Source organism: Mustela putorius, unplaced genomic scaffold, assembly GCF_011764305.1.
Source record: "Mustela putorius furo isolate JIRA1106 unplaced genomic scaffold, ASM1176430v1.1 tig00003836_pilon_pilon_pilon, whole genome shotgun sequence".
Classification (NCBI taxonomy): domain Eukaryota; kingdom Metazoa; phylum Chordata; class Mammalia; order Carnivora; family Mustelidae; genus Mustela; species Mustela putorius.
In genome coordinates this window covers 21321770-21344330 of record NW_025421989.1, presented here as the reverse complement: position 1 = coordinate 21344330, position 22561 = coordinate 21321770, and the positions used below count along the sequence as shown (strand labels likewise).

The window sequence follows — 22561 nt, the reverse complement described above, 5'->3', positions numbered from 1 at the left end:
AATGGGTTGATTCCCAGGGTGATGTGAGATGAAGAAGCTGGGAGAGGTAGGGGCCCACGGTTGGTGGTGTGCTCTCACAGAAAGCAAGCTGCTCTCTTCTTCGCATCACAGTCTCAGCCCCTTCCATAATTTCACTTCTAAGACATTTACTTTCCACACTGAAGGGGCTCAGCCACATGATACTGTGAGTCCCTGATCTTTTGAGGTTTACTGACATTTCCTTTGTTGATAATGTAATTGTCACTGAATACTGTCTCTTTCTTTATTCATACTGCACCCTGATTTTGCTATTTTTATTGCTTGTTCCTTTTATTGCTGTGTATTCCAGAACTGTATTTTGGGTATGAAGTTGTGCTTTTTAACACCTAAAATACATTTTGAATACTGAGCTAAAAAAATGAAATAAGCGACACAGGTGTGCCTCACCCTGGGAGGAGTGGCAATGTGGACTCTAGAGGAATCCAGAGCCAGGGTCTAGGCCAGCAGAGTTACTTTCCCGCCTTAAATTTGAGAATATTCTAAGTTCTTCAGCTGAAAAGTGAGTCCAATGTTTATCAGGTAGGACAACAGACCTACATTGGATGTGTTTAACCCACCTCAGTGTTGCCCATCTGGCACAGTGTTGGGCAAAGTTCAGTATTTTTATTTATTTATTTTTAGGATTTTATTTATTTGAAAGAGAGATTATGAGCAGGGGGAAGGTCAGAGGGAGAAGGAGAGGGAAAAGCAGACTCCCCACTGAGTGTGAAGCCGGACTTAGGGCTTCATTCCAAGGCCCTGAGATCATAACCTGAGCTGAAGTCAGCCGCTTAGCCAACAGTCAGTCACCTAGGCGCCCCTAAGTTTGGTACTTTTAATGAATGGCAGTTATTACTAAGATGATTTTGACCCCAGATGGTGACATTGTTTCCTCACAGAATTTTATTTCCAGCTTGAATTAGAGAATATGCAACTCTAAACAATATAGAAATCTAAATCCACAAAATGCTCCTGGACAAATAAAACTCAATAGTATTTGCCCATCAAAGCATCTATTCTTTAATATGGGTTTGGGGTGGTCTTCTCCAGGTGGATGCAACTATAAGTTGCTATTTGTGCCGAGGATCAACAACTTCCCTCCTGGGTCCATTTCCATCCAAACCACCCCCTATTTTCATTCATTTTATCGCCACTAAAATTTGGCCCCTCCCTTAAGGGTTTGACAAATTATACTAAAAAAAACTTAGTTAAAATGCCCTTTTAATGGAGTAAGAGCTTTTACTTACCCCGTGATAAGTGGTAAAGTCCAGGGGCTTCTGGAATCTCACTTCAATGGAGTATTACTCTGATTACTTAGAAACCCTCTGGACACTCTATGCCTAGAACACATTTGTGCACTGGCTTACCTGCACTGGAGCAAGCATACAGGACCCCTTCCATTCAGGCCCCAGCCAGGGACTGTCAGTGGTTTTGTCACAATCCCAAAGTAACTGTGAAAATCTTTTCCATTCTAGGCCTAGTCACTGACTGAGGACCTGGTCCCGTCCTGCCAGGTGTTCCCACAGCCACATCCAGCCCACTGCACACCTTGGCTTAGACAGACCTTCCTCTCAAGGGACTGGCACTTTACCCAGGCCAGCACAGCCTTGATCAGGTAATTTACACCATACTGTTCTCATCTAGGACCCCCCCCCCCTTGTGCACCTCTTTTTTTACTTGTCATTTATTTATTTCTTAGAATGTATCCTACCTTCCTCATTATATGCTGACTACTGCTAAAGTCTACAATTCTTTTTTTTTCTTTTTTAAATTTATTTGAGAGAGAGAGAGAGAGATCACAGGTAGGCAGAGAGGCAGGCACAGAGAGAATGGGAAGCAGGCTCCCCGCCTAGCAGAGAGCCCGACCCTGGGCTCGATTCCAGGACCCTGAGATCATGACCTAAGCCGAAGGCAGAGGCTTAACCCACTGAGCCACCCAGGTGCCCCTAAAGTCTACAATTCTATGTGCCATGGGCCAGTCTTATTTTTCTTAACCATCCCGGTGCTTTTAGGGAGTTTTCCAAAGAGCAAGTAATCAATTAATGCTAGAGGAAAAAAGGGAATGAGCCAGAAGTTTAATTTATTTGATTTAATTTCTCACACTTTTTGAATTAGCTATGCATATCCAGGTATATATTATTTAACTTTAAAAGTAAAGACAAAGAGAATGGTTACTTATGTGTCACCAATTTTTGATCCCAAGTATTTTCTTATGATGTTCTTTCACATTCCCATGAAAAACCCAATTCCAGTAACATGTTACCTTGCTCTGTAGCAGAAAGAAAATACTATAGGTTTTTCAGCTTGTTTACAAAAACAAAAATCTTACTTTTAAACCTGAATAGTAATAAATGTGTTATCCATGGCATTAATACACTTAGATTCAGATGCAAAATATTCAATTAAAATGAACAACATTTGAACACTTAAAGAAAAAATAGACCTACAGATTACTTATGTGCAACAGGAAAAAAAAAAAAAGCAATGCCCTTGTTATATGCTTTTGGATCATACATATAGTATAGATGGTTTGTGACTTTCTTTTTCATATACCAAACCTATAACTCTCCCTTGTGAGACAGCAATAAATGAGATCCATGCCATTCTTAAGTTTATATTCTAGAGCAAAATGAACTATTACAAGAAAAAAAAAATTTGAGAACACCTAAATAAGTATAACTATATATGCTTATAGAAGCTAACAGTTTAGAACAAACAGGAGGAACATCTATGCTTTTTTCCCCTCCGATCCCTAGGGCTCTGCACTACTGGAAAGGTGCCCTCTTCCACCCCAGGGAAAAGCAGCCGCCCCGACTGCCTGACTAGACGCGGCGCCTGCTACGGGCCCCCTTCGTGGCAGCCCCCCTGGCCTGGGGTCTGGCCCCCACGCGCTCCTCCTCGTCTAGCAGAGCCTCCTCGTACAGCTGGGGGTAAGAGCTGGGCACCGTGTCGTTGATCTTGGCCAGGACCTGCAGCACCTGCATCTTGCTGGTCTCCGCGCGGGCCTTGGGGCCCCACAGGAACTCGTGGCGCAGAGGGTCGCTGGAGGGCACGGGGCGGTACTCCAGGTAGCCCTGGCGCACCAGGTCTCGGGTGATGAGCTTGCGCGGCTCACCGAAGACCAGGTGCCTCTTGCCCTCCTGCACGCCCAGCACGTTGAGGAACTCCCAGACCTCCTCCTCGCTGGCGCGGTTGCCCTTCATGAAGATCACGCCCAGGAGCGCCATCAGGAGGCCGGACTTGGGCAGCCCCTTGCTGCCGCCGCCCAGGGTGCCCTCGCCCGGTTGGGCCAGCTTGCTGACCAGCGTGTAGGACTGGCCGCGGTCGTCGGCCTCCCGGACCTCCAGGCCGAAGACCAGCTCCATGCGCTGGGAGGTGAGCCTGAAGATCTCGGGGAAGTGCTCGCGGTATTTCCTGCCGATGATCTTCAGCAGCGCCGCGCGCATCAGGGGCTCCCCGGAGCTGTGCTTCTCCAGCAGGAACTGCACCAGCATGCTAGCCTTGCGGATCAGGGGCGTTTTGCGAATGGCCAGAGGGGCGGCCGGGACCGCGGCCGCGGCCGCGGCCGCGGCCGGGTTCTCGGCGCCCTGGCTGCCTGGCAGGCCTGGGGACCCTGCGCCAGGAGACCCAGGGGCGGGTCCACCTTCGGATGGTGAAGATGGACCCGCCTCCTCTGGGGAGCCCGGGGGAGCGCGGGGGGGCTCCTCCTCTGCTGCTGCCACTACAGCAGCAGGAGCACCCCCGACACCCTGAGCCTCACCGCGGCCCTGGTGGCGTTTCTCCCGGACACGGGCCTTGTTTTTCTGGCGCCGAGGCATGGCGACACTGGTCAGGGTTGGCAGGCAGCGAGGGCACCTGGAGAGGAGGGATGGGGGGGCCCCTTCAGCGGAGAGATCCCACCCTGGCTTTGCCCATGGCCGCCCCTGCAGGGTCCCTCAGGGCACTGCTCTAGGACCCCACAGGGCTCCCGTTACCCTGGTCAGCCTGGGCCCTGAGGAGGAAGGTGGTGTGAGCCTTGGGCCCCAGCCAGCCAGCCCTGCCTGGGCGTTACCAGGGTGACCGCAGTGTTCCTGACCAGCCCGGACCCTCTTAGGCCAAGGCCAGGACTGGGGACTCCGCGTGGCCTCTGTTCTGGGGTATGGATTCCCCTCAGTCGTCTCAAAGGCCGTCTCTTTCTCGCCAGTAGGCCTTAGGGTCTGTGCCTGTGCTGAGCTGAGCCAGAGTCTGGCAGTCCCGGGACAAGGCCTGCAATCCCCCAGACACCGCGAGATAAGCGAAGGGACCTGGGGCTTAACCGCCATGTTGGGGCCTCCGAGCCCCGAGAGCAGGGGCGGAGCGGGACAGGGCCTATTGGGCCTCTCTTTCCGGGGGATTTGGGGCTGGGGGGTTGTCGAAGGTGTATCCCCAAAGTTGTAACCCAGGACTCCTCGCACCTCGATCCCTAACAGTGTACAGGTCCCCAGTTCGGGCTCACCCTAGGCAGGAGCTTTCCGACAAGGCCTCACTACCCACGGCGTCGTCCGGAGGAAGTTCTCGAGGGCCAGGAGGTCCACTTCCGGTCATGTGGGTCTGGGTCCCGGAGGAGGACCCTGGGAGGTGGGGGTGGGGCTCTGTGGGCGGGGCTCTATGGGCGGGGCTCTGTGGGCGGGGCTCTGTGGGCGGGGCTCTGTGGGCGGAGTAAGAAGTGATGGAGGTAGTGTGTGGTGTGCTGCATTGTAGGGGGAGGAGTCTTACAGTGCTCGCACAGGGGCTTTCACTGACTCTTCTCAGCCTGTTGTTCTCAGACCAAGGAAGGGTCTCATTCTGTTCCCTACCTCCATTAGGAAGTATTTGGGTGCCTAAGCTTAGCTGCGTTGTTGGAGCCCTCCACATGTGGGACTCTTGGGCCCCACTTACGTGGGGGGTGCATACCTCATTACTCGCTCAGTGTCTCACTACATTCCTAAAAGGTCCTTGGCTCCTCCAATCAGCTGACCTAAGGCCAACTCTTCACACTGAAGACTTCAAATCTGTGAGCCTTCTGATAGGAATTCAAGGTACACCTCATCACACAGCTCCTGCCTGAGGCTTCCCAGACGTGGCTGTCATAGGGTAAGAATCCCGTGGGATCCCTTTTCTGGGTGGATGAGCCCTTCAGGTTTCATTCAGGGAACTTGCAGATAGTTAGCAGGTCTGGAGTTCCTTCCTTTTCTCACTTCATACCTCCCCATACCCCCATCAAGGCCCTTAGAAATCCCATGGGAAAGTGGGGTGCTCCTTAACCTGACCACCTTCCTGGGGCTTCTTTTAGTTGACATCATTCTCATTGCTCCAAGGTTCTGGAATGAATTTCCATCCTTGTGTATAATTATTGTGATACTTGCTTGTCTCTTTTAGTTTGTACCTTGTACCTTTTGTTCTATTGAGATGTTAACAAAGCCCAGTCCACTTTCAATGGCAAATTTTCAATTGGTTATTAGCACAGCTTGCGGAGTCACACTGCTACAAACAACCCATACTTTTTTTTAAGATTTTATTTATTTATTTGACAGAGACACAGCAAGAGAAGGAACACAAGCAGGGTGAGTGGGAGAGGGAGAAGCAGTCTTCTCTCTGAGCAGGGAGCCTGATGAAGGCCTCGATCCCAAGATCCTGGGATCCTGACCTGAGCCGAAGACAGATGCTTAACCGACTGTAGCACCCAGGTGTCCCTTTCAGTGAGTTTTTAAATTTTTTTTTCATTTAAATTCAGTTTAACGTACAATATATTATTAGTGTCAGAGGTAGAGTTTAGTGATTCATCAGTTGCATATAACACCCAGTGCTCATTCCATCATGTGACTTTTTTTTTTTTTAAAGATTTTATTTATTTATTCGGCAGAGAGAGATCACAAGCAGGCATAGAGGCAGGCTCCCCGCTGAGCAGAGTGCCCGATGCGGGACTCGATCCCAGGACCCTGAGATCATGACCTGAGCCGAAGGCAGCGGCTTAACCCACTGAGCCACCCAGGTGCCCCGTGTCATGTGACCTTCTTAATGCCCATTCCCCTACCCACCTTCCTCCCCTCCAGCAACCATCAGTTTGCGTCCTGTATTAAGATCCTCTTGTGGTTTGTCTCGCTCTCTATTTTCATCTTCTTTTATTTTTTCTTCCCTTCCCCTATGTTCATCTGTTTTGTTTCTTGAATTCCACATATGAGTGAAATCATATGGTATTTGTGTTTCTCTAACATATTTCACTTAGCATAATGCACTCTAGTTCCAGTCACGTCATTGCAAGTGGCAAGATTTCATTCTGATGCCTAAATAATATTCCACTGTGTGTATATATGTATACATATATATATATATATATATATATATATGTATACATATATATATATATCACCACTTCTTTACCCATTTGTCTGTTGGTGGACATCTGGGCTCTTTCCATATTTTGGCTATTGTGGATGTTGCTGGCCCTTCAAATCAATATTCTTGTATCCTTTGGATAAGGGTTAGGTTATAGGGTAGTTCTATTTTTAACTCTTTGAGGAACTGCCATACTATTTTCCAGTGTGTTTGCATCTGTTTGCATTCCCACCAACAGTGTAAGAGGGTTCTCCTTTCTCTGCATCCTCGCCACTACCTGTTGTTTCCTGTGTTGTTAATTTTATCCATTCTGACTGATGTAAGGTGGTATCTTATTGTGGTTTTGATTTGTGTTAGCCTATCAGTATGTTTTTGTAGTTATCTCCTAAAGAAACTGTAGATGTCTTTTTGGTTTTGTATTAAGTATATATTGGATATTATTGTTTTCAGTAATATATTTTCCATTACATGTTGTAATTTGTTAGTGATTTTGTTTTATCAGATTCCTTAATTTGCTGTGTTGGTTTTTTTATACAACATCTTTCTGAAGTTTTTATGTGTCTTAATAATTTCTGTACCAATTACTTGGAACTTTTTAATTAAGATATCATGTTGCCACCATTTTTACCTCTTTCTTTTCATTATTCCTTCCTTTTATTTACTTTGGTATTCATAGTTTTGCCTAATAGCTGTGTACTGTGTATGTATTTTCATCCAGTTGTAGACAGTGGATTTGATATCATATGTCTTTGTTTTCTTGTCAAACCTATTAGATGTATTTGCAGTAGTTCCTGTTTAGTATATTCATTATAGATTTTAGAAAATGGAAATCAATCTTTCTTTCTTTCTCTCTTTTTATTTTTTTTTCCAATATGGAATGCTTAACAAATTTGCATGTCATCCTTGCACAGGGGACCATGCTAGTCTTCTCTGTATTGTTCCAATGTTACTGTATTTGGTGCCAAAGCAAGCATGGAAATTCTTTTGTAATGCAAGCTTGCCAAAACTTATTATCATCAGCAAGTGTTATTTATTTATTTTGTCAAAAGCTTTTTCTTTACCCTTGCACACAGTCCCATCCTTTTTCCCTCTTTTTTTTTTTTTTTTTTTTGCTATGATAGTGATTTCCATTTGGAATGCATTTTCTAATGTTAATTCACTGCTATATTGGAAATATTATGAATTTATTTAGGATATTTTTCTCTATGAAGTGAGCTTGGCTTTAGTGTTATTTTATTGAGGAATTCTCACCTGGTCTTTGTATCAAAAAGAGGTAGCCTATTTTTTAATGGTTGAATACTCCTGAGTTTTTGTATAATTTAAAAAAGTTTACATGAGGTGGTGATTACTTTTTCCTTTATCATTTTGTGTAAGAAGCCCAAAGGCCTGGATGGCCCTGGAGTCTTTTGATGTTGCCTGGGTTAAACTGCTGTTTCAATTTCTAATTTTGTTGATTGAAGATTTCTGTCTCTCTGTGGGCTTAGTTCCTTATTTATATTACTTTAACCTTAAAACTAAGCATCCAGTTATTTTACCAGTAAGATGGGTTTATCTGGAAATAGCAGAGAATTTCAGTTTGGGACTTGGAGACTAGGCACAATCGTAGTGAAGTCCAAGAACAATGGAGAGGAATAGTCTTTTATAGCTGGAAGGAAGAGTTGGGGGAGCTCTTTTAAAGTCCACTGGAGTAAACTTGGAGTTTGAACTGGCTTTTCATTGGCTAAGTTGTGAGAGTCTCTCACTGGTTGGGCTGTTCCTGGGCAAGGAAAAAAATCTTTTTTTCCTCCTGCTCTTGTAGTGAAGTATTATGAGCTTCGTCCTATTGGGAATACTTTTCTACTTGTCTACAGTTGAAGACAAGTGGTAAATTATGAGAGCTCCTTTTTCTGGCCTTCTGCCTCCATTGTAGGTGAGTTTTCCTTTATTTAATTTCACAGTATTTTGAAAAAATGTGCCATTTTGCAGGCATATCTCAAAGATATTGCAGGTTCAGTTCCATACTACCATAATAAAGCTAGTACATATTGCATTAAAGCACGTCACATGAATTTTTTGGTTCCCAATGCATCTAAAAGTTATATTCGCACTGTATTATAGTCTATTACTTGTACAAAAGCATTATGTGTAAAAAAAAAATACACTGTGCATACCTTAATTTAAAAATAGCTTAGTGAAAACCCCATGCTCATACAGTTCTGTTTATGTGGGATATATTAACTAAGTGAAATTTCTAAATGCTTTTCAGCTATAAATGCATTAAACTCATTTTTATTTGTGATGTATGAGTATAAAATATGTGTCACTTTTATGTAATTTGAATGAAGGATACTACAAGTACATTTAAAAATAAAGTGAGAAGATGGCAATTTCCATATTGAAATTATAACTTCTAGGACTTAAGAAGTTATAGTAAATACTCAAAGGTGAGTGAGTTTTAAATAGTCATCAAAGATAGTGACATAAACACAAAAAAACCTTTCAAAGAATACGAGTTATACTAGAAGTGAGGAAAATGGGGAAATTGGTTTTTAATAATTTCTGGAGAAAACCTGAGTTTGATCGGCGCTCAGTGAATACCTATTAGATAAATTAATTGACTGGCTGCTTTATATGGTGAGACATTGAGCTGAGAGATACATGATGAGCTGTGGTATAGAGGCATACCTTGGAGATAGTGTGGTTTTGGTTCCAGATTGCTAGAATAAAGCAAATATTGTGGCAAGGAGAGTCCATTGAATTTCTTGTTTTCCCAGTTCATCCCTGGGTGGCTCAGTTGGTTGGATGACTGACTTCGGCTCAGGTCATGATCCCGGAGTCTCGGGATCGAGTCCCGCATCGGGCTCCCAGCTCCACGGGGATTCTGCTTCTCCCTCTGACTTTCTCCTTGCTCATGCTCTCTCTCACTGTCTCTCTCTCAAATAAATAAATAAAAATCTTAAAAAAAAAAGTTATGTTTACACTGTATTGTCATTTTTTCACTGTGCAATACACCTGGGTGGCTCAGAGGGTTAAGCCTCTGCCTTTGGCTCAGGTCATGATCTCAGGGTCCCAGGATCAAGCCCTGCATCAGGCTCTCTGCTCAGCAGGGATCCTGCTTCCCTCTCCCCCTCTGCCTGCCGCTCTGCCTGCCTTTCTGCCTACTTGTGATTTCTCTCTCTGTCATATAAGTAACTGAAATGGGAAAAAAAAAAGAGTGCATATAGTAATACGGGGCACCAGGGTGACTCAGTTTGTTGGGCACCAGACTCTTGGTTTCTGCTCAGGTTGCAATCTCAGAGGTTTGATTTTGAGCCCCACATCAGGCTTTGTGCTGGGCATGGAGCCTACTTAAGACTTTCTGCCCCCTTCCCTGTATGCACGCACTTTCTCTCTCAAATAAATCTTTAAAAAATATTAAAAAGTACATACTGTAATAATAAAGTACCTTATTACTAACAATTGCTACCCATGATCTGGGCTTTCAGCAAGTCATAATCTTTTTGTTGATGGAAGGTCTTGCCTCTATGTTGAAGACTGCTGACTGATCAGGCTTGTGGCTTCTAAAGTTTGTGGTGGCTATGGCAATATCTTAAAATAAGACAACAACGAAGTTTGCCACATCAGTTGACTCTCTCACACAGTTTCTTTGTAGCATTGACACTGATAATATCTTCACCAGCAGTAGATTTCATCTCATGAATCCACTTTATTTGCTCAGCTTTAGGAAGCAAAGCCTCATCCATTCAATCTTTATCATGAGATCACAGCAATTCAGTCGTATCTTTAGGCTCCACTTAATTCTAGTCCTCTTCTGTTTTTACCACATCTGCAATTGCTTCCTCTACCTGAAATCTTGAAACCCTCAAAGTCATCCATGAAGATTGGAATAACTTTTTCCAGACCCCCATTATTATTGATATTTTTATTTTTCATGAATCTTAAATGTCCCTAATTGCATCTAGAATGGCAAATTCCTTCCAGAAGGTTTTCAGTTGGCATTGCCTAGATCCATCAGAGGATCCATTAGCTATGATAGTTATAGCCTTATGACATGTATTTCTTAAATCCGAGACTTAAAATTTGAAATTAACTCCTTTATCCACAGAATGCAGAATGGATGTTAGCAGGCATGAAAACAATGTTTATCTCATTGTCCATCTCCATCAAAGCTCTCAGGGGTCCAGGTGCACTGTCACTGAGCAATAATATTTGGAAAGGAACCTTTTTTCTGAGCAGTAGGTCTCAACAGTGGGCTTAAAATGTTTAGTAAATTATGTTATAAACAGGTGTCCTCTCACCCGGGCTTTGTTTTTCCATTTACAGAGCACAGGCAGAAAACATTCAGCATAATTCTTGAGGGTCCTAGGATTTTTGGAATGGGAAATGGGCTTTGGTTTCAACCAGCTGCATTAGTCCCTAAGAAGAGAGTTAAGCTTTGAAACCACGCTTTGAGTTCTCCTCTCTAGCGACAAAAGCGTAGATGGCATCTTCTTCCAATAGAAGGATGTTTCATCTACGCTGAAAATCTATGTGTAGTATAGCCACCTTCACGAACTATCTTAGCTAGATCTATGGAATAACTTACTGTAGCTTCTACATTAGCATTAGCACTTGGTGCATTTCGTTTTACTGTTACGTTGTGGGGATGGCTTCTTTCCTTAAACTTCATGAGGCAAGTTCTGATAGGTTCAGATTTTCTCTTGTGGACCTCCTCACCTCTCTCAGACTTCACAGAATTTAAGAGATTTAGCGCCTTGCTCTGGATTAGGTTTTGGCTTAGGGATGTATATTCTGACAGGTTTGATCTTCTACCCAGACCACTGAAACTTTATCCATGTCTCACATTTGTGTGCTGATTGTAGTAGTACTTTTAATTTTCTTCAAGGTCTTTTCCTTTGCATTTACTATTTGACTGTTTGGTGCAAGAACCTCAGCTGTCAGCCTGTCTTGGCTTTTGACGTGTTTTTCTCACTATGCTTAATAATTGCGAGCTTTCAATTTAAAGGGAAGGACATGGAAATCTTCCCTTCACTTAAACACGAAGAAGCCAGTGTGAGATTACTAATTGGCCTAATTTCAATATTGTTGTGTTTCAGAATAGGCGAGCTAGAGGAAAGGGAGACATGGTGGGAACGACTGGTCAGTGGGAGAGTCAGAGCACACCTAAGCATTGATTAAGTTTGCCATCTTCTGTGTGTGATTCTTGGCACTTCAAAACAATTGCAGTAGTTATAGCAGAGATCATTGATCATATATAACCATAACACATAAAATAATAATGAAAAATTTGAAATATTGGGAGAATTATCAAAATATAACAGAAATACAAAGTGAGGGGGCACCTGGGTGGCTCAGTGGGTTAAGCCTCTGCCTTCCGCTCAGGTCATGATCTCAGGGTCCTGGGATTGAGTCCTGCATCGGGCTCTCTGCTCAGCAGGGAGCCTGCTTCCCCCTCTCTCTCTGCCTGCCTCTCTGCCTTCTTGTGCTCTCGCTCTTTCTCTGTGTCAAATAAATAAAATCTTAAAAAAAAAAAAAAAGAAATACTGAGTGAGGAAATTGCATTAAAAAAATGTCACTGATAGTCTTGCTTTACACAAAAAATGTCACTGATAGTCTTGCTTTACACAGAGTTGCCACAAACCTTCATTTAGTAGAAAATATAATGATCTGAGAATTCCCATAAAATGAGATCTGCCTATACATAACTTTTTTTTTTCAAGATTTATTTGTATATTTTGAGAGAGAGAGAGAGAGAGAACATAAGAAAGAGGGGCAAGAGGGAGAGGGAAAGAGAATCTCTCTTTTTTTTTTAAGTTTTTATTTATTTATTTGACAGAGAGAGATCACAAGTAGGCAGAGAGGCAGGCAGAGAGAGAGGAGGAAGCAGGCTCCCTGCCTAGCAGAGAGCCCGATGTGGGTCTCCATGCCAGGACCCTGGGATCATGACCTGAGCCGAAGGCAGAGGCTTTAACCCGCTGAGCCACCCAGGTGCCCCGGAAAGAGAATTTCAAGCAGACTCCGCACTGAGTGGGGAGCCCAATGCGGGGCTCAGTCTCATGAGAGACTGACCTGAGATAATGAGATAATGACCTGAGCCGAAACCGAGAGTCAGACACTTAACTGACCATGCCACCCAGGCTCCCCACATCACATTTCATATTAAAGGCAGGATATTTAAATAGAGCCCTTGTATTATAAAAATTCTCAAATGTATACAAGAGTATGGAGACTAGAATGATGAATCCAGTTACGTGATTTTAGTCAATAGCAATCCTCAATTTTCATGGGTAGAATCCTGTTCCTATTAAGGTTTAGGTGTTTGCAAATGCACAACAGGGGTAAAAATGTGCTCTTCTATTAGGATGTTCATGATGTCTGTTGTCTCCTTTGTGGTAATTTTTTTTTTAAGATTTTTTATTTGTTTATTTGACAGAGAGAGATCACAAGTAGGCAGAGAGGCAGGTAGAGAGAGAGAGAGAGGAGGAAGCAGGCTCCCTGCTGAGCAGAGAACCTGATGCGGGACTCGATCCCAGGACCCTGAGATCATGACCTGAGCTGAAGGCAGCGGCTTAACCCACTGAGCCACCCAGGCGCCCTCCTTTGTGGTAATGTTGGCAGTCATCTTTATCCATTGAGTCCATTAGAGGCAGCAGGATGGTCATTTTCTAATTCCAAAATTCCTGAGTTTTTTGTTTTTTTTTTTTTAAAGATTTTATTTCTTTATTTGACAGAGAGAGATCACAAGTAGGCAGAGAGGCAGGCAGAGAGAGAGAGGAGGAAGCAGGCTCCCTGCCGAGCAGAGAGCCCGATGCTGGACTTGATCCCAGGACCCCGAGATCACGACCTGAGCCAAAGGCAGCGGCCCAACCCACTGAGCCACCCAGGCGCCCAATTCCTGAGTTTTGTATCTGAAATTCTTTGTTAGGTAAAACTTCATTGCCCATCACTCATCTTGAGATATTGGTAATACCTACAGTGTTATTTTATCATTGTCGTGTCTCTACTCCACCTAAATTTTGTCCAGTTTTATTTACCTATTATCATGTATAAGTGCTTCTTTCATTTGTGCTTATAATACTTATAAAAATTGTGATATAAATCCTTTTAAAGAACGGGCTTTTTTTAGCTGGCTCTACTGTCTTTTAATTGACCACTTTTGCATTCATCTGTATTGTTTCCTTCCTTTGCTTCTTTGTCTTTAATACGCTGTTCTTTCTCTAGCTTCTTGAATTGTTTGGATGTTTTAAACATGTTTGTAATAAATCTGATTAATGTAGTAAATATCCCTGTACGTACCCCCTTGGGCTGTTTGAGCAATAGAATGTGTGGTGCTCAGTTTTTACAAGTTGAGTATATCTCTCAATGCTTTTATGATTTTTTGAACATCTGTGTGTGTGTTTATGCATAGAAGTACTAGACCGAAATAGAGTTGTTTAGAGGAGGTTTCAAGTTCCAGAGTTCATGGGGGTATTTTGCTTTGTTTTCATTTTACTTATTAATGATAGAAGAAATTTGAGCAAACTTAACCACTAGTAAGAGAGTTGCCTTTTTTTTTTTTCTCCCAGAAGAGAAAGTGAGGTTTCACCTGAGAAAGTCAATAAAAATAATTGGCCAACTGCAACATTCAGATAATTCAGGAAAACAAAAACTACTCTAAATATATAGCTCTAAGGGGTTATTTATTTATTCAGAAACTTTATTTTTTTATGCTCTTTCAGATCTATAGAAAAATTGGGCAGAAAGTACAGTGAGTTCCCATACACCCTTTCATCCCCTTACACACAGTTTCTGCTATTATTTACATCTTATCTTGCATTCATTTATTGTGTTCGTTACAACTAATAAGCCAATATTGGCTTATTAGTATATTATTAGTAACTAAAGTAGATAGCATACATTAGGGTTCATTCTTTGCATTGTACATTCAATGGGTTTCGACTAATGTATAATGACATGTATCTATCATTATAGTATTACAGAAAGTGGTTCTGCTGCATGAAAAATCCCCTGTGCTCCACGGAGGCACCCTCCCTCCATCCCCCTGAATTCCTAATCTTTTCTCCTGTCTCTGGAGTTTTACATTTTTCCAGAATGGCACATATCTAAAATAAGAGCAAATGTAATGCAAGTTGGTGCAGCCACTTTGGAGAACAGTGTGGAGATTCCTTAAGAAATTACAAATAGAGCTACCCTATGACCCTGCAATTGCCCTACTGAGTATTTACCCCAAAGATACAGATGTAGTGAAAAGAAGGGCCATCTGTACCCCAATGTTCAGAGCAGTAATGTCCACAATTGCCAAACTGTGGAAAGAACCAAGATGCCCTTCAGTGGATGAATGGATAAGGAAGATGTGGTCCATATACACTATGGAGTATTATGCCTCCATCAGAAAGTGAATTGGGGGAAATCGGGAGGGGGAGAGGAACCTTGAGAGACTGTGGACTTTGAGAAACAAACTGAGAGTTTCGGAGGGGAAGGGAGTAGGGGGTTGGGTGAGCCTGGTGGTGGGTATTATGGAGGGCATGGATTGCATGGAGCACTGGGTGTGAGGCATAAACAGTGAATCTTGGAACACTGAAAAAATAAAATTAAATTTAAAAAGAAAATGAGGAACAGTTAAAAAAAAAGAGAGGGTATATAATCTTTTCATATATGCTGCTTTAAATTAGCAGTACGCATTTAGTGTTCTTCCAGGTCTTTTCATAGCTTGAAACTTCATTTTTTATATAATTGAATTATGTTCCATTGTCTGGATGTACCACAGTTTCTCTACTCAGCTGTTGAAGGAGATCTTGGTTGCATTCATTCTTTGGCATTTATAAATAATGCTGCTGTAAACTTCTGTGTACAGGTTTTTGTCTGAACATAATGTTTCAGCTCATGTGAGTACACACTAAAGAGTACATTTTCTGGGTTGTAGGAGTAGGTTTACTTCTGTAAGGTTCTGTTAAAATGGTTTTCCACGTGGCTATATATTTTGCCTTCCCACCAGCACTGAGAGGTCCCATTGCTCTGCATCCTTTCCAGTGTTCGGGTTTGTCGGAGTTTTAGATTTGAGCCATCCCAACAGGGGTGTAGTGGTATATCTTTCTTTTAATTTATAATTTCCAAATGCAATGTAGTAATAAACGTCTTCTTATGTAGAAGTATGTTGTTTAATCTCCACGTATTTGAAATCTTTATGCTATTTTTTCTGTTGTTTATTTCTAGTTGAATTCCACTGTGGCCCTAGAGTATGCGTGTATGTTTTCTGTTCTTTAAATCAGACGGTGTTTTATGGCACAGAATGTGGTTCTTCTTGATGTATGTTCTATGTGAACTTGGAAAAAAAATGTGTTTTCTCCTGTCATTATGTTTTCTAAAAATGTCATGTTGACCTTCTTCACTGATGGTGCTATCCAGTTTAATTATACCATTAATAATTTTCTGGCTAATTTGTCAATAATTTAGAGAGGTGTGCTGAAGTCTTTTTCATTATAATTGTGTATTTGTCTCATCCGTGTTTCCCTCATGTGTGTCGACACTGTGTTTTTTGGTGCATACCCATTAAAAACAGTAATCTATCTTGGAGAATTGACCCCTTTGTGATTATGTAATACCTCACGTTCTCTCTGATAACTTTCTTTGATCTGAATTCTGCTTTGTCTGAAAGAAAACCGGCTAGTCCAGCTTTCCTTTCATTTGTATTAGAGCGGTATGTCTTTTTCCATCTCTTTGGGTTCTTTAATCTATCGGTGTCTTTACATTTAAGGTGGATTTCTTGTAGACAGTGTATTATATGGTCTTGTTTTTTTATCCCCTCTGAGATTTTGTATTCTTTCAAGTAGTGTATTCAAACCACTGACTTTTAAAGTAATTCTTGCTATAGTTGGATTTATACTTACCATTACATTTTGTCCCTGTTATTTGCCGCTCTTGTTCTTTGATTCTTTTTTATCTTTCACCCTTTTGCTCCCTTCTCTGGCTATAATTGAGCACTTTATGATTCCTTTCTCTCTCCTCTTTGGCATAGCAATTATTTTTACTTGTTTTTAGTGGATGCTCTCACTTCGGGAATACGCGTTTAGAACTCACCCAAGTCCACTTTCTAATGATGGGCCGCAGATTCGCAGGTAGTGCCAGCCCCTCCCTCCTGTTTCTCATACACTTGCTGTCATTCATCGCACTTCCTTGTAAGGTATAATTACGGAATTGATTGTCTCTTCTTTTTTGGACTAGTATCTGTTAGAGCAAATAAAGGAAAAAAAATTTTTACCTTCATTTATTCCTTCTCTGGCATTCCCTTTGTCTTTATATAGATGGGAGTTTCCAACCTATATTATTTTTCTTCTCCTTGAAAAACTTCTCTTAACACTTCTTGCAAGGGAGGTCTCCTGGTACCAGATTTCCTCGGTCTGTGTTTGTCTGTGAGCATCTTTTATTCTCCTTCACTTGAGAGGAGAATTGTACTCAATATAGAATTCTAGGTTGGTAGGGTTCTGTTTTTCAAATCTTTCAAACTTTAACTCTCTTCTTGCCTGCCTGTTTGTGAGGAGAAGGCCGATGTGATTCTTACCCTTGTGTCTCTCTTTTTCTCAAGAATTTCTGCTTTGGGCTGGTTTTCCACAATTTGCATATGCCAAGCCTGGGTGTAGTTTCTGTTGCTCATACTGCTTGGCATTCTTACAGCTCCTTGGACTGTTGATTTAGGATCTGTTGTTAATTTTGGAAAATTCTCAGTTGTCTTTATTTCATATGTTTGTTCTCTTTCTTGTTCTCCTTCTCCTTCTTCTAGTATTCCCATTACACAAATGTAACATATATTTTTTTAAGATTTTATTTATTTATTTGACAGATAGAGATCACAAGTAGGCAGAGAAGCAGCCAAAGAGCAGAGAGCCCGATGCGGTGCTCGATCCCAGGACCCTGGGATTATGACCTGAGCCGAAGGCAGAGGCTTCAACCCACTGAGCCACCCAGGCACCCCCACAAATGTTACATCTTATGTCGTCCCACATTTTTGGCTCTTTTCTTCCATCTTTCTCATTCTTTTTTCTCTCTATGCTTCATCTGGATATTTCTGTGGACATGTTTTCAAATTTATTGATTTCATTCCTCAGCCATGTCCAGCCTATTGATGAACCCGTCAGAGGCTTTCTTCATTTCTTTTGCAATGTTTTTGATTTCTAGCATTGTTTTATGATTCTTTCTTAGATCTTACATCTCTCTGCCCGTATTACCCCTTACTTATCCTTGCCTGGTTTTCCTTTTTCCACTATAGCCCACAGCACATTACTCATAGTTATTTTAAATTCCTGCTATGACAATGCCATAATGTCTGCCATATCTGATTCTAGATCTCATACTTGCCCTCTCCCTCCTCAAACTATGTTTTTTTGTCTCTTAGTATGCTTTATAATGTTTGTTGTTGCCGTTGAAATGTAATGTACTGGGTGAAAGATTTTATGATTCTCTGGCCTGGAGTCAGGCAGTGCTTATTGTTCACTATAGCTGCAATTGTCGGAGACTAAATTTTCTCTGGTGTCCTTTTCATGTTCTCTGTTTTTCTTAAATAAGGCCCAAGATGTACAGCTTCTTCAGTTGTAATCCTTTGTTATTAGACAGGAGCCCTGTTGATGTGGTAGTGATGGATGGGACATGAGGTGGGGGGGGAGTGTTCTGTAATCTGATTAGGTCTTGGTTTTATAGTGAGCCTGTGCCCCTCGGTTCTGACTTCACAAGTACTTCTCAGTTTTTTCACGCCTTAGTTAAAGCAGTAAGTAAAGAGGGCCTATTTTGTGGCATTTCCTTTTCTCCTCTTAGAAGGCTAGAGGATCTAGAATTGGCATTTTCCCCTCCTCCACATGGCTTAGGCTCTAATAAAACCCTACTCAGTTTGGCTCTGGTAAATAGTTTCTCTGTAGGAAAGTCTTCTGATGAAAAACAGATCAGTTTGGGCATTTTTCAAACTGGCTGCTTTGTCCTTTCTCCTTCTAGAAATACAATGGCATATCTGACCTTTATTATTGCTGTAAGAACCTGGTTGGGCTCCTGGAAGTAAAACTTAGAAAAGTGCTGGGGTCCCTATTAGACTAGACCTGCCTAGAGTTTTTAACTTGAAGCTACTCTGCAGTGAGTCTCCAGAAATTTGTGAAATACACTTTAAGTTTTCCAATCCTGGTGCCAGCTCCAGCCCTGGTTTCTGCTCTTGGACTTATGATCCAGTGAGCTGTGATTTTTTTTTTTTTTAAGATTTTATTTATTTGACAGACAGAAACCACAAGTAGGCAGAGAGGCAGGCAGAGAGAGAGGAGGAAGCTGACTCCCTGCGGAGCAGAGAGCCCGATGCAGGGCTCAATCCCAGGACCCTGAGATCATGACCTGAGCCAAAGGCAGAGGCTTTAACGCACTGAGCCACCCAGGCGCCCTGAGCTGTGATTTTCTATTCATCCAGTTCCTCTCTTCATTTTGGGGGGCAGCAGTTAGCGTTGTGACCTCAGTTCTCTGATGGATAGAAGAATCGCCAGTTCGCAGTTGGTTCAAATGTTTTCTTGTTGGGAGAATGGGAGTGACAAGGTACGTTCCTTACTTGTTAGACTGGAAACTGGAAGTGACCAAGGAAAATCCACTCTCAAACTCATTTTGTTTGCCAGAGTTAATTTCCTTTTGTCTCTAGGACTTAGAAGGTATTTTCCTTGCTGACTGTTGTTTAGGGACTAACCTCAGTACCTAAACCTAGCCTGCAATTTCACTTTGCCGGCTCCATAGGCCATTTAAAATACAGCAGATTTCCTCTTCAAAAATAAGCAAGATAGTAAGATCAAATCTGACAGCAATATGGTGTCTTACATAGTGTCTGTTATCAGAGGAGTGTTGTCTTACCTTTAACATGTCATGTCATGTCATGTAATTATTGGAGTGACATCCCAACACTTTTGTCAGTCCAACCATAAGCGCTACACTTGAAGGTACAAGTATGCAAAGGTATGGCCATTGGGAGGTGGGGAATCATGGGCCCCAGTACAGTTCTTTATGCCACACTCTATCCTCTAGGCCCCATTGTCTCATGTCCCTACCTGATACAAAATATATCTCTCCCATCTAATATCCTTAAAAGCCTGATCCAAGTACAACAACACCTCAAAATTCAAATATTATCATTTAAATGAGGTCCACCCACCAATGATTAGATTTCTAGGTGTACTTGTTAATTAAGGATACCCCCTGGCCACATTACATCTTTATGTGTGGATCTATGAAACATGTTATCCTTCCTTTTTAAATTTAAGGCAGACTGTGTTTGCAGTGGAGACTATAGAGAAATACTTTGCAAATGGTTATCACATGTAGTGGGTCAGGTACCCATAACACATACCTTGCCTACTCCAATAGAAACATTCTCCCGAGCTTATTCAGGATCCATGTATAACTGTGAGAGCTACTTTGCATTGCGGGCTTTAGCCTCTCAACTCTGAGACACATCATGTGAGGTTTTGGCACCAGTTCACCACTCCCACAGCCTTACCTCTCAGACCACAGGGCAGAACTTGAAGTCCAGAACCTCAGAAGAATTGCAGTTATCGAAACCCTGAACAGACTTGTCTCAGGATGTTTAAAGTAAATTGCTCTTGCTTAGATTCCCACCTCCTGTTTTCTTCTTTTATATTATCCCTCTGAACTACCATAATACCCCACCAACATCCACCTGCTCCGATAATAGAAATCCAAACATCCCCAGAAATAGAGTGGTGTTTTCCCAAAAGCAGATCTTCAGTTAATGCTTAGGGAATGAATGAGCCAATGAACACAGTATCTAATTTATTAAAATTGAATTTCTCCTGCATTCTTGAGTAAGCTAAGTAGATCTGTGGGTGTTCAAATTTTTCAGAGCAACAAACTGAACGTTTAGGGAATTCAAGAGTTGAGCCTTTGTTTTTCACTTCCTCGCTATTTCTTAAGCACAACAATTTTACTGTTGAATCCATTCATATTTCCAAAGAAGCAATTACTCAATTGCCACATTATTCTGTTTTAGATCACAAAATAAGATGGAAATTTTCCCAGTTGGTTTTACGAAACCACATAGCTTCTACTCCTAAACTTGATGCAAAACAATAACGTATAATCAAAGTGGTGATTCATAAGCTTACGTTCCGAAGCTGTTTAAATTTTCTATTTAAAGGAACAACATTTAGAAACTAAGTGGAAAGAATGAAATGAAGGAAGGAAGGGTGGAAAGTAGGAAGAAAAATCTCCCAAGTTACCTGGTAAAGCAAATATGATGATGGTGTGTAATGTGTTCCCACCCGCCCAGCAGCAGCCCCTCACTACTTATATGGTTGATGGACCTATTCAACCAGAAAGTGAAGAACTGGCCTAAGACCTTACTAGGGCTAATGAAGCTGCTGGATGTGACCCCAGACTGTATCTGAGCCATAGCCGTAACATCAGCAGCTCTGGCTCAGGCTCTCCCTTGCTTATCTCACCAAGGTTTCATACTGGCATAGGCAGAAATGGGGCCATATCATTGACCTTGGTCAGAAATTTCAGGACTTTCATCCTGTTGGTTCCTTTGAGCTCTTGGACCCCACAGGAGTTTATAGCATGTAGGATCACTATCAAGAGCTCACTTGATACTCTAAGTACCCTTCCTTTACCAAATCTCTGGTAATGAGTTTCTGGCCTCTCCATGGATGAAGGGCTTTCTCCCAGCATATATCTACGTCATATTCAGGAATTCGCAGATTCTCTCTTCAGTGGTACAACTGCCCTTCACAAAGGTCATGCTCAGGAAGGTCATCAGGAGACCAGTCTTTTGCAACCACTGGCAGCACTCTAGTTTCCATGGTAGGTGAATCCGTTTTGCTAACGAGGACAATGTTTAGTTGTGTCAGAATCCTTCAAGTCAAGGGCAAAGACCAGCTCCACATGTTAGAGGCTTTCCACGGGATCATAAGAAAATGGTCCTTACACATTTTGTTGACCTTTTTTCGTACGTGTGCTTTTGTAATGGGCTGCTTTATCATCTATATGAGCAAAAGAAACTGCATCAACTAAGCTGCCTTCTTGGTTAAAGGGTCTCTGCATGAGTTCTCTGTGCCAGGTGGGGCTTGTGAAGTGCTTGGATTTTCATCCTCTTGGCTTTTGGCATCTTCCTCATTTCTGCTGCATGACGAATCTGCAGTGCCCTGGGTGGTGGATGGGGGAATCTGAGAGGCCTGGAGAATGCTTTGTGTCCTAGTGGCAGGCAGCGTCTGGGGAACACCAGAAAAGAGGAGAGGAGGAAATGAAGGATGCTTCTGCTGTTGCTGCAGTGACCTGACATCCTTCTAAATCCTGGCTACCACTCATCCAAGGCTGAGTACAGCTGCTTGGCTCCTCTCAGATCTGAAAGCAGAGGCAAGGATGTGGGTATGCTTCTGTTCTGCAGTTTGTGGTCACTTCAGTCCTCCCCCAGGCAGGTCCTCCTATGTGACCGTTGCCCCTTGGTAAGACTCTCTAGCAATGTCACCTCCCTCCAAGCTCTGAGATTTTGCTCAGGCCAGATGTGAGAAGAAGAACCTGCAGCAAGGGGTGCCTGGGCGGCTCAGTGGGTTAAAGCCTCTGCCTTCAGCTCAGGTCATGATCTCAGGGTCCTGGGATCGAGCCCCACATGGGGCTCTCTGCTCAGCGGGGAGCCTGCTTCCCCCCACCCCCCACCTGCCTTTCTGCCTGCTTGTGATCTCTGTCAAATAAAATCTTAAAAAAAAAAAAAAAAGAAAGAAAGAAAAAAAAAAAAGAAAAAGAATCTGCAGCAAAAGGCATAGTGCACAAGACAGGTGAAGTGTCGTGTCTTGGTCCATTTGGGCTGGTAACAACATACTAGACTAGGCAGTTGTAAACAACAGAAATTTCTCTTGTTCTAGAGGCTGGAAGTCTCAGATCAGGATGCCAGTGTGGTAGCTTTGGTGAAGGCTCTCTTCTAGGCGGCAGACTGCTGACTTCCCACTGTGTCCTCACATGGTAGAAGGGGTGAGGGATCCCTCAGGTGACTTTTCACTAGAGCTCCTCCCTCAAGGCCTAATGACGCTAGGTTTCAATGTATAAATTTTGGAGGGGACACAAACATTCACGCCCTAGCTGGCTGTCAGATAATAAACAGACTTATCCGTTCTTTCTCTTCACCAGCCAGACTTTATGTATCCTCTTCAAAAAAAATACTTATTTTCTAAAGATAAGGTGCTGAACCGGATGTTTTGTGAGCTCCCAG

At 42.6% G+C, this 22561-nt stretch overlaps 1 protein-coding gene and 1 non-coding gene across 2 annotated transcripts; both read right to left on the bottom strand.

Moving 5' to 3' along the window:
• Positions 1-2087: 2087 nt before the first annotated feature.
• Positions 2088-4581, bottom strand: LOC101674773 (melanoma-associated antigen B17-like). Its single transcript, XM_013064896.2, has 2 exons — positions 4493-4581; positions 2088-3873 (listed from the first exon to the last, which is right to left on the bottom strand). Exons 1-2 carry the CDS (start codon positions 4579-4581, stop codon positions 2841-2843), a joined length of 1122 nt encoding a protein of 373 aa, XP_012920350.2. The 3' UTR covers positions 2088-2840.
• A 2636-nt stretch (positions 4582-7217) lies between these two features.
• LOC123394772 lies at positions 7218-7321 on the bottom strand. The gene has a single exon (XR_006609523.1). It is a non-coding gene; the product is annotated as a U6 spliceosomal RNA (small nuclear RNA).
• Positions 7322-22561: the final 15240 nt, after the last annotated feature.

Excerpts from the sequence above, each read along its gene's own strand:
- LOC101674773 (XM_013064896.2), bottom strand. The coding sequence starts at position 4,581 with ATGACCGGAAGTGGACCTCCTGGCCCTCGAGAACTTCCTCCGGACGAC. Across the intron at positions 3,874-4,492 it reads TCGGAAAGCTCCTGCCTAGG|GTGCCCTCGCTGCCTGCCAA; the intron begins GTGAGCCCGAAC and ends CCTCCTCTCCAG.